At 36.4% G+C, this 12,807-nt stretch overlaps 1 protein-coding gene across 13 annotated transcripts in view; it reads left to right on the plus strand.

Annotated features, from left to right (window-relative positions):
- LOC127874917 (ral GTPase-activating protein subunit alpha-1-like) overlaps nt 1–12,807 on the plus strand; it is a 153,022-nt gene that overhangs the window by 14,543 nt on the left and 125,672 nt on the right. For 10 of the 13 annotated variants that reach the window (XR_008047174.1, XR_008047173.1, XM_052419604.1 and 7 more), the window contains exons 4-7: nt 957–1,058; nt 1,797–1,956; nt 2,807–2,833; nt 12,404–12,451. Coding sequence is in view for 11 of the 13 variants with exons in the window: in XM_052419604.1 (XP_052275564.1) it covers nt 957–1,058; nt 1,797–1,956; nt 2,807–2,833; nt 12,404–12,451 (337 nt within the window). In the remaining 2 variants the exon portion in view is untranslated. The remainder of the gene's footprint in view (nt 1–956; nt 1,059–1,796; nt 1,957–2,806; nt 2,834–12,403; nt 12,452–12,807) is intronic. The other 3 variants (XM_052419608.1, XM_052419606.1, XM_052419609.1) reach the window with 3 other exon arrangements.

The raw sequence follows: 12,807 nt of genomic DNA on the forward strand, positions 1-12,807 counted from the left end.
ATTTCTCAGCAAGTAATGACCTGCATTCAATGAAACTTTATGGGAAGCTTCACTACCAAGAGGACATGTGCATATTATCAGCAGGTTCTGGTCGGATGATTTTTCACAGAGTTATGGCCCTTTGAAATTTTCCATTAACTGTACATATAGTGCAATTCTTGTCCGGGCTATTTCTCAGCATCTAATGACCGGACTTCAATGAAACTTTATGGGAAGCTTTACTACCAACAGGACATGTGCCTATTATCAGCGGGTTCTAGTCAGATGATTTGTCACATAGTTATGACCCTTTGAAATTTTCCATTAACTGTACATATAGTGCAATTCTTGTCTGGGCTATTTCTCAGCAACTAATGACCGGAATTCAATGAAACTTTATGGGAAGCTTCACTACCAAAAGAAGTTGTGCATATCATCAGCCAGTTCTGGTCGGATGATTTTTCACAGACTTATGGCCCTTTGAAATTTTCCAGTAACTGTACATATAGTGCAATTCTTGTCTGGGATATTTTTCCCCAACTACTGACTGGAATTCAATGAAGCTTTATGGGTAGCTTAACTACCTTGAGGAGATGCGCATGTTATTTGTGGGTTCTGGTTAGATGATTTATTTAGAGAGTTATGCCCCTTTGAAATTTTTAAGTTGCTAAACCATCCATCGTATTATTTTGTCCAAAGTTATGCCCCTCAAGACGTTTCCTTTTATCTGAATATATAGTGCAATATTGTGACAAAAAAGCCTTTGGGGAGCATCACCGGTCTCTGACGGTTTCTTGTATAAGAGGTCAGGGCATAAGTGTAAACCTAAAAAAAACATAAAGTTTCAACTTAAGTCTTACTTTTTTAAATCTCAACATCTGTGTCACTTTTCTTTGTGGGGTGATTGATGGGCCTCAGTGACTGCGAAGGTTTTAATTAAAAAAAAAAATTCTTAATTCTTCTGCATTATATTTCAGAAAATTATAGTGTTTTTACCTGAAGTTATTCAAAGAAGATGGATGTTTCACAGTATTGGCAGGATAATGAAGAAACTATTACATCCAGGCAATGGATTGAGGGTAAAGCAAGGTTTTATTTTTTAAACAATTTGTTACATCTTTTCCATTTGTAAAATAGCTCTAAATAGTTAACTGTTTCAACTTAAATAACTATTAGATCCCAAAATCAATGAAATAAGTCTCCTGAAATGAAAAACAGTCCTGCCTTATAAACATATTAGCCAAGGTTTTGCAAAAGCTGGCTTTATGCATGTTTGTACAGTGTTGTCCCAGACAAAACCGGGCTTTATGCATGTTTGTACAGTGTTGTCCCAGACAAAACTGGGCTTTATGCATGTTTGTACATTGTCATCCCAGACAAAACCGGGCTTTATGCATGTTTGTACAGTGTTGTCCCAGACAAAACCGGGCTTAATGCATGTTTGTACAGTGTCGTTCCAGACAAAACCGGGCTTTATGCATGTTTGTACAGTGTCGTCTTAGACAAAACCGGGCTTTATGCATGTTTGTACAGTGTTGTCCCAGACAAAACCGGGCTTTATGCATGTTTGTACAGTGTCGTCTTAGACAAAACCGGGCGTTATGCATGTTTGTACAGTCTTCACAGGCTAATCTGGGATGACACTTTCTCCCTAAACAGGATTCTTGTTTAGAAAAGACTAACTATAAAAGGAAAAATTCCATGAAAGCAAAAGAGGCGCCACTGATTAGCTTGTGAGGACGACACTTTGCACATGCATTTAGCCCTGTTTTCTCAGAAGAAGGTTTATGTACATGTATACATATTTCCCTTCTCAGTTACGTCGAGATGGTATGCGGCTGTTTCTGATGTGGTATCAGATACTCCAAGAGCATGCAGGCGAGGAATGTCATGAGATATTCCTGCAGCTGATCCCCGGCCTAGGGGATGGGGAGCATCAGAACACGCTGTACGGACGCACCGCATCCACCCCAGATAGTAAGTGACAATTGAATCTCTACCAGGGCTTTCCAGGGATATAAATTGGCAGGAGCCAATAACAAGCAAATTGACCTTAAAATGTGTTCTTGGCCTGTACATTTTTTGTAAAAACTACTATGCTCTCTATACAAGATGTTATAATAGTACAAACATGGACAACTGTGGTAAAAATACTATTTTAAAACCTAGGATTACTTTGCCATTGCCCTATAACCCTGGGATTGCTTTGCAATTGCTTAAGAAGTCACTGGCTACAAATGAATACATTTGGCTAAATAATATCAATTTCTATTTTATTTCGAATTTTTTAGTGTACTATAAAATATTCTAAATAAATTAAACTGTGATTTTGTGAGGGTTATTTGGCAACAAAATATTTAGCCATACCCAGTTTGTGTGTGTTCCAAATACATGACTTGCCACAAGGTATAACGATTGCCAATTATGTTTGATCAAAGCCAGCTGATCATGTGTACACATGTAATGTCTTGACATTACAATACAATTGCACAGAATTTAAATTCTTGGGCTATAGTTAAAATGAACTTAAAGGTATTTAAAGGGTTAAGAGAATGCTGATAGTATTTGAGAAAAAATGCTGTTTGTTTGTTTGTTTGTTCACTTGGCATGGAACTTGTTTGCTTTACATAGAGACTGAATTAAAAACATTAATGACTATATTATGGCAGTTTAATACTGCTGTTGCATTCATGTAAAGGTTTTATCTTAATGAGAAACTTGCCTTAGTTAGTGCTGCCCTCTTAATTGGCCTATTGATAAGCATGTAAGCCTCTTTACTCACTGGACTACATGTTTCATTGAATTGCCTTGTGCTTCTTTCAAACAGTCCGTGAGTCTAATTCAAGCATTACAAGTAAGTTTTGTTTTGACCTGTTTGTAAAGCTGCATGTTGACTTGCTTTTTCCTTTGGATTGTATTCTCAATTCATATGAGTTTATGTACTTTATATATATTAGCATATTCAGTGTTACATGTAAATGTGTATGCAACCATCTCTGCTAACTGTGTGTAACAGTTAACATGTTGTACTACTGCTATTTCCTTATTTGTCAGACTTTTATTCTCAACATCTATAATTACAGTCTTGCTTAGTCAGTTATTTAAATGATGGTATCCTAGCGACCAGAAATGGTAAAAACTTATTCCCTTTTTTATGCCCCCGGTAGGGTGGCATATAGCAGTTGAACTGTCCGTCGGTCAGTGTGTCTGTCCGTCCGTCCAAACAAAAAACTTTAACATTGGCCATAACTTTTTAAATATTGAAGATAGCACCTTGATATTTGGCATGCATGTGTATCTCATGGAGCTGCACATTTTGAGTGGTAAAATTTCAAGGTGAACATCATCCTTCAAGGTCTAGGGTGCAAAAAACAAAGTCAAGGGAAGTAATAAGCTTTAAATGGACATAGTTATCTGACCTGCCCACGTGTACATTTTTGTTAAATAAATCAAAGCGGCGCAGTAGGCGGATATTTGGCATGCATGTGTATCTCATGGAGATGCACATTTTGAGTGGTGAAAGGTCAAAGTCATCCTTCAAGGTCAAATGTCAAATTTATGGTGTCTGTCCGTCCGAAAACTTTAACATTGGCCATAACTTTTTCAATATTGAAGATAGCAACTTGATATTTGGCATGCATGTGTATCTCATGGAGCTGAACATTTTGAGTGGTGAAAGCTGAAGGTCAAGGTCATCCTTCAAGGTCAAATGTCAAATATATGGCGTCTGTCTGTCCAACACTGGATGTCACACTGAAGTTTAGATACGTTTTTCCTAAGCTCTTCATTTTGTTCTCTCTGGACGGAAAATTTCTGTTTGACAAACTTGAGGTCTCTTGTTTTCTTTCGCACCAGTCTCTGGGCATCCCGGAGAAGTTGCAAATTTTTCTGGGCTGTTTCGTCATGCTTGTTTTATGCTTTTTAAAGAATAGTGTCCAACACGTTTTTGTAATGAATAAAATTTTTCACTTTGCTTGTCTGCAAGTTTTGTCAGTTTTTTCAGTTTTCGAGCTTGTTGAGTACACATGTGTTTTGTAACATTCCATGTTTTTGTTGTGTGGGTGTCCGAGTCTGTTTGAGTTGCGACACTATGAGTATGAGGCGTCTCCATAACATTTGTGTCACCAAATGTCTCATTTGTTCTTGCATGAACCTGTCCTGGTGTGGAGCATGTTTCTTCCTGTACCGCTGTCGATTTTTCATCATATTTATATTCTGTTTTCAGTGGGATGCTGGCATCAAACTTGCTTTAAACATTGGTTTTATTGATATCTCGGACGAGTTTGAAAATGGTCGGGATCGGTGAAAAAACATGGCCGCCAGTGGGTGGAGCATTTTTCTCTATATGTATATTGTGAAAACATGTGAACACAGTAGAAGTCACATTTTTGGCAAAATTTTCATGAAATTTGCTCAGAACATTTGTTTCCTTGATATGAGAGTTGAGTTCAAAAATGGTTCCGGTCAGTTGAATAACATTGCTGCTGGGAAAAGGGCAGTTTTCTCATTATGCCCCCCCCCCCCTTTCGAAGAAGAGGGGGTATATTGTTTTGCTCATGTCGGTCCGTCCGTCCACCAGATGGTTTCCGGATGATAACTCAAGAGCGCTTACGCCTAGAATCATGAAACTTCATAGGTACATTGATCATGACTGGCAAATGACCCCTATTGATTTTTAGGTCACTAGGGTAAAGGTCAAGGTCACGATGACCCGAAATAGTAAAATGGTTTCCGGATTATAATTCAAGAATGCTAACGCCTAGGATCATGAAACTTCAAAGGTACATTGATCATGACTCGCAGATGACCCCTATTGATTTTCAGGTCACTAGGTCAAAGGTCAAGGTCACAGTGACAAAAACGTATTCACACAATGGCTGCCACTACAACTGACAACCCATATGGGGTCATGCATGTTTTACAAACAGCCCTTGTTTATGTTTATTCTGATGCTATAATTTTGTGATTTTGTACCTTTTTTAAGCTTTTCTTGAAATGGATAAAAATTACGTCGCTTAAACTTAATAGAAACCATCATTAGTTAGTTCCAGCATGTGCTATAGGCAATACACAAGTCACTTGTCAACTAAGTGTATATCACTTAGTTTATCCCACACCCCTTTATCTGACAGTAAATTAAGCAATTGACAGGATGAAAATAACATCCTATTATGAAAAATGGCAAACAAAAATCTAAATATAAATGTAAACTCACACTTCATGCTGATCTGCCCTTCTCTCTTGCTATGCAATCACTAGAAACACAAACTTCTGCATTAGAAATTTAAGCCATTTATTCTGTTGCCAAGCATCTGTTCTCATCTAACAGTCCTGACGCTCTTGTACAAGGTCTTCAACATGGGCCCGGTGTGCAGACTAAGCTTAGTTTGAATTCCAGAGGTCTGTCTTCACAGCTGTGTTTTTGTAATTCTTCTTGCTCATTGTGTACATCATTGGTTTTTCCTTAAGTAAATCAGCAATGTCGACCACTGTTACTCTGAAAGGAAGAAAGATGTCTTCCTTTCTGGAATCTTTTTATGCCCCCGGATCGAATGATCAGGGGTATATTGTTTTTGGCCTGTCTGTCTGTCTGTCTGTCATTGTTTGTGTCCCAAAACTTTAACCTTGGTCATAACTTTTGCAATATTGATGATAGCAACTTGATATTTGGCATGCATGTGTATCTCATGGAGCTACACATTTTGAGTGGTGAAAGTTCAAGGTCAAGGTCATCCTGTGAGGTCAAACGTAAAAAAAAATCAAAATCAAAGCGGCGCATTAGGGGACATGGTGTTTCTGACAAACACATCTCTTGTTCTTTTTATCGTCAGTTTCTGTGGATGGTGCTGATGCTTGTACATGCTTATCTACTTTTGAAGCTGATGGAGATCTTGATCTGGACATCAAGCTTGTTTCTTCTTGTTTCTGATGTTCTTGATCGGCAGCAAATGGTGCTTGTAACGATTGTTGGGAACTGGAAAGCCCACTTGTATAGTATGTTTCATTGAGACTGGTATTTTAGGGTTTAATTTTGTTTACAAAATACAAGGTTACAACTTGAAAATTCAATTGCAGAATGATGGAATTACTATGTGTGTGTGTGTGTGCAGGTCTGAGTTTATGAGGCTCTTCCTCGCCTGAGGCTGCATTATATGAGGACCTAGAGTGTGGCCCAGCACTTTTACCTAATTAATTTACTTCACTCACAAAATATTGGAAAAAAAATGAATCATACTTGCAATTTCCAGCTATTTTTACTGAAAGATTCTAATATTATAGTGGTCAGGTGCTGTTGGAAGACGCCAGATAATCTGGAGAAGACCCCACTTGTCCAGTATATTGACTAACCTAACCAAACTCACATGCTGTCACAAACGGGTATTGAACCCGGGCTGCCTTGGTGAGAAGCACGTGTATCAATCACAGTGCTAACAGGACTGCTGAATGGATGAAATCACCTGCTTTTATATAATTTATTGTATGTCTGGGGCAAATAGTGTTTGATCTGAATCACTGCAGTTTTATCAGTTTCGTTGTCATGTGGGTCCAGGATGGTCTGTATAGGTGACTTGTTGGTCTGTGTTTATCAGGGGCTATCCACATTTCTGCCTTCTTGATGCGGGTTGGTCTCTGTTGATACCGTGTTGTCACCGGGTTGATGATCTTTGGAAGACTGTAAATGCTAAAAAAACACACAAAAAGTCCACGCCTTGTCCTTGAAATTGATCTGGGGATTATCCGGCACTCCCAAGGCCATCCCTGCTTATATTGGACTGGGGCCTTAGGTTTGCCTGTTGTACGAATGTATATCCCTTTAAGTCCTTGCATGTCTTACTGCATGTCGGCAAAACAGAAATAACTTAAAAACTAAGTTGGTTATGATAATAAAATTTGATATTCTTATATTAAATGATAACAAGGCAATCCATTATCTTTAAGATCTAAACTTTAAAAGGAGTAAAAAGGTTTACACCCCTACCAAGTTACTCCCAGGACGGCTAGATTTTAGCCATCGGCTTATCAGCAGAACTAATTAGTGTTAACTGTTCTGTGGTCATAAAGCACACTGCCATGTCAGGCTGACAACAGCCTGCTTGGTGATAATAAATAACCCAGGTGTTTATCTGGAAAATTCATGCTGATCTTTAAGTTGAGACATTATGGTATTTAATAGGTATAAACCACAGGAGACAACATCTCATTAATTCATTTAATTATATAATTTAAGCCAAGTTCAACACTCCACTTTTAAGCAAATATCATGCTGGATACTCATGTTGATAATTCCTGTAAAGTTGATTGTTTAAAAATTTGTTTTTTAATTTACTGCCCAGTAACATAGTTTATACCTGGTATGTATATTATGTGAACATTTGTTATGTGAATTACAAAGGTGAAGTATTTGGAGTAAAAATTAATGTTTTTTTCCATGAAATTTCCTTGCTAGAAAAGTTTGGGTTACAATCATGACAGAACTAAATATAACTTTGGGTTACAATCATGACAGTACTAAATATACATGTATATAGCAGCTTATCATTCTATAAAAATTATAAATTTCTATTGTAAATTGACAAGAATTCTATAAAATTTATGTGGCATACTACATGTATTTATGCTATTTCAACTTGTTTATATGAACATTAATAGATGCACATTGAAAAAATAAGGAATATTCAATGGTTTACTTCTGAATAATTTGATAATTATGTGTAATGGAAAATATCTGCATTATAATTTTATATAACATAATTATAATTATGCTCTGAGATTATTACATACTGTTCGCATACACTTGGAGACTTTTCTAACGCATCACTTAATCAGATCAATATAGCTCCCTTAAATTTGAACGGCTTGTGTTGAAATTTGGACCAAGAATAATTCAACACATATCTGATTATTCCTGAAAATTTAATTGAAATTGAAAAACAACAAAATATAAAACTGAACAAATTATATACGTCACTTCAAAAGTCAAATTCGCAAACTCGTACAACTTTAAATAAAAACAATGTGAAAAGTAAAACGCATAAACTTACACGTATTAATAACTGACCGACTTGCAACATGCCGATTGAGCCGTTTCGCTCCTGAATATTCATACGAGCCATATTGTTTTTCTTTAATTAATGTTATGTTTTTCATGTGTAAAAACTTACCTAGAATTATGAAATTGAAATTAAATTGGAATAACATGTATATCGCCTTTTACTACACTTGGTGATTTTTCGAACGCAACACTTTTAAATCTTACATATCTCAGTAATGAGTAAATATTATTTTTTTTAATTGCACATGGGATCATTTGACTGCAATATGTGCAAGCTAACGATAAAATCATTCATCCGTGACGATCGGACGCTTTAGCAAGTGGGAAAGGTAGCCTGTAAAATGCAAAGTGCGCGATTGCGCTCCTGAATATTCATACAAGCTATATTGTTTTGTAAATTAATTTTATGTTTTCCTTGTGTAAGAACCCACTTAAATTAATTCAATTGAAATAAAACTAGAATTAAATCGGCGATATGAGACGATTTGTCCCGACATTTGTTAAAAACAATATAAGGTCTAAAAGTTCCCAATAAAATTCGCTTTTCGAGCTCTTTCTGGCTAAAACTTATCATCGCTAATCCCTTTATTGCCCCCAATTAACAACCCACTTCTACTACTCGAGTGCACCAGTGTTGTTTTTGACACCTTATCAGCGATTTATTGGCAACTTATTGATTTAATCAGCATTCACACCATGGTGTTTTTATGATAGGGGTCGCTAATTGCTATCGAAAGATGTATCGTACAGAAATTAACACCACCTGCGTTTGTATTTAATGGCCCAATCAAGTCCAACGATACTTTTATCCTGTGTATTATACAACCTAAGGTTATAAATCCTGTCAAAACACTGATTTTGTACATCAAACAAAATGAATGATGACCAATATACATTGATGTTTCTCACAAATTACCTTTCGTTTTCGACTGATTTTCAGAAAATAGTTTTTACATATTGCATCAATCTAAATTTAGAGTCAATTTACGATTGGTTGAATAAGAACAGTGCCTGATGCACTCACATTTACATATGTTCAAGGGGATATCCCTGTACCAGTCAAATCGAGGCATACGGGGATACCCCTCATTTTAATTTATGGAGTGTGTTTACTTCCGGAAAATGGAGAACGTCTGTGTTCACGAAATTCTGAACACACATTTATCGTCAAGATTGGGCAGAAATTTAGAGTTTTTGTAAGTAATATACTGACTGTTGAGTATAGAGAAAAGGTGGAATAATTGATAGTTTTAAGTGTCCCGCTTTTTGGTAAAATGTCCCGACAATTTTTTATGGAAAGTCCCGATTTGGACCTGAAAAATTCTGGCATGTATGCAGTATCTTCTAGTTAGATATGGCCAATAAATCCCAACATGTTATCACTTCTAACAGTGATCAGCATTTCACACCACTTTGATAATGACCCTTGAACAGTTAAATAGATTAGCCCTATTCTTGTTGAATCTATTGAGAAAGGAGTAACGCAGTAAGACTGTTTAGTGATAGTAAAATAAGAAATTCGTTAAATACTGCAATTCTTAAATGTATACATTAGATACATGTATGATCATGAAACTTGTAGTTTAGATAAACAATGTGAAATTAATTTGCGACATATTTTCATGAATGACAATAGCAAAACATTGAATTTGATAATTATACTTTGCACATGAACAGATAAAGGGCTTATGTAGGAGATGCTCGGTCTTTAATTGAAAGACTCTTGATTTGCTTTCCTTACTTTTTTACAATGGTAATTATATCTTATAGTGTACATTTGTTGGAAATGCTGTGAAGAATGGGTTTTGTGATAAATATCAACCAAATTACTTTTTATTAGCGCTGTGAAGAATGGGTTTTGTGATAAATATCAACCAAATTACTTTTTATTAGCTCACCTGATTGCTCAGTTGAGCTTTTTTGACCGGTCTTCGTCCGTCTTCCGTCCGTCCGTCGTCCACATTTGGTTTGTAAACACTCTAGAGGCCACATTTCATGTAGGATCTTCATGAAACCTGGTCAGAAAATTTGTCCCAATGATATCTCGATCAATTTCCAAACTGGGTCATTCCGGGTCAAAAACTAGGTCACTAGGTCAAAAAAAAGAAAAACCTTGTAAACTCTGAAGAAGTCACATTTCATGCCCAATCTTCATGTAACTTTGTCAAAATGTTTGCCTTAATGATATGTTGGTCGAGTTCAAAAGTGGTTCCGGTCCGTTGAAAAACATGGCCGCCAGTGGGCGGGGCAGTTTTCCTTATTTGGCTATAGAGAAACCTTGTAAACACTAGAAGTCACAATTTTTGCCCAATCATCATGAAAGTGGGTCATAACATTGGTTTTATTGATATCTCGGACTAGTTCGAAAATGGTCCAAATCGGTGAAAAAACCTGGCCGCCAGTGGGCGGGGCATTTTTCTCTATAGGTATATAGTGAAAACATGTGAACACTCTAGAAGTCACATTTTTGACCCAATTTGCATGAAATTTGGTCAGAACATTTGTTTCCTTGATATGAGAGTTGAGTTTGAAAATGGTTCCGGTCAGTTGAATAACATGGCTGCCAGGGGGGGGGGTGCAGTTTTCCTTATTTGGCTATATAGAAACCTTGTAAACACTCTAGAAGTCACAATTTTTGCCCAATCATCATGAAAGTTGGTCAAAACATTGGTTTTATTGATATCTCAGACGAGTTCGAAAATGGTCCAGATCGGTGAAAAAACCTGGCCGCCAGTGGGCGGGGCATTTTTCTCTATATGTATATATAGTGAAACATGTGAACACTCTAGAAGTCACATTTTTGGCCCAATTTTCATGAAATTTGGTCAGAACATTTGTTTCCTTGATATGAAAGTTGAGTTCGAAAAAGGATCAGGTCAGTTGAATAACATGGCTGCCGGGGGGGGGGGGGGCAGTTTTCTTATATTTATATAATAAAAAAAGCTTGTGAACACTCTAGAAATCACATTTTTTGCCCAATCATCATGAAACTTGGTACAAAGATTGGTTTTATATCTATCGCATAATTAATGCCATAATTATTGCCCTTAGATTGTCCAAATTTTCATTATATTATACAAAATCCTTGTAAACACTCTAGAGGTCACAATTTTGTTTCAGATTTTATGATAATATTTATTTTTGTAAGCAAAGTTTGATGTTTGGTAAGTGGGGGTCAACTCAAAATAAAGGTCACCCAGGCTTGGCGAAATTGGAAAAAAACTGCCGGTCATCCGGACAGGCATTTCAGAAAATGTGCCTGTCCGGAGAAAATTTAGCCGGACCGAAAAAAAACAACAACACAACTATGTACATTAAGATAAACCCTTTTTTTCTCAGAAAAATCGGAAAAAAATGCATCGTACCGAAGTATGAGCGTCCTAGAAACTGGTCCATATTCCGTGTTTTGTTGAATTCTCAAATGCGCATAATTAAATTTGTATTCCGAAACACTCTTCCCAATTTAATTTTTACTCGACGTTATCACATTCTTCATATAAACTGCAAATGTACAGTGTGTTTTAATCCTTTCTCTCCAGAAAAGCGCGCGCAAATTATTCCCTACATGTACAACGTCACGTCAAACGCATGGAAAGCGTGCGTGTATTAAATTTCTGTTAAATGTTTCGTGGTAAATTTTAATAGAATGATATCGCGAAGAATGTGTGAGTGTTGTGAAAACACGCTTAGCGGTTTTACTGACCCTGTGTAGACTGCGATGTTTTAACAAAAGGGATTAAAATGTGCGAAAGCAGTTGCCGATTTTGCGAGTTTGAAGTAGGTGTTGTGTAACCAGTTGGATTTGCTAATTGTACGTAACAAACTTATTGCAAACATCAACACAATGAGCGATTTCATTTTCATGATGTAGACTGTAGTAAAGGGTTTGCTCTTCGAATTTTCAACTTTGAAAAAATATGATATGTTTGCATTCATTGCACATTTATTTTGCCGGTCACAAGGACCGACATTCTGGTTAAACCTGCCGGACCAAATGAAAATTTGCCGGTCAGGACCGACGGACCAGCAATTTCGCCAAGCCTGGGTCACCAGGTCAAATCTTACAAAAACAAAAACACTCCATAAGCCAGAGTTTTGGTTCAATAATGATGAAACTTGACCAGGATGTTTGTCTGGACAATATCTAGGTCAAGTTTGAAGTTTGGTAAAGATTGAATGAACCGACTCCTCTCAGGTGAGCGAACTAGGGCCATCTTGGTCCTCTTGTTTACTGAAAAGTTGTTTAAACTAATGTTGAATAAACCTGTGTTACAAACATGTATACAGCAGATATTACTTTTTATTAATGTTGATCCTTAATTTGTGGCCAAATGAAAAAATAATATGTTTTATTACTGATTATTGTTCCAGTCAGAGTTTCACAACAGGAATGTATTCTACGCATTCTGAAAGGTTTTGGTATGAAACAATCTTGTGTTCATCAGTGTTGAATGAGCAATGCTATAAGAGTTACCAGTATAAATTACGAGTATTTTATTAAGAATTGGACATTTTCTCTGTTTGCTATTTTTTTTTGTTCAGCTTTATTGTTTATTGTATTGTGATTTACATTGTTCTGATGCCTGAAATAAAGTACAGAAATATGTAAGCATTTGTGTAGTCTGCTATTAATCCATTTGTTTAATTGAGCTGTGTGATTAGACTTTCAACTTAAAACTGTTAAGCACTGTATCCAAACAACTATTATAGCTTGACATAGATGTATTTGTTAATTTTCAAAGCTGAAGACATACAAAGAGATATCCTTATGTGTA

This window comes from Dreissena polymorpha, chromosome 3 (assembly GCF_020536995.1).
Source record: "Dreissena polymorpha isolate Duluth1 chromosome 3, UMN_Dpol_1.0, whole genome shotgun sequence".
NCBI lineage: Eukaryota > Metazoa > Mollusca > Bivalvia > Myida > Dreissenidae > Dreissena > Dreissena polymorpha.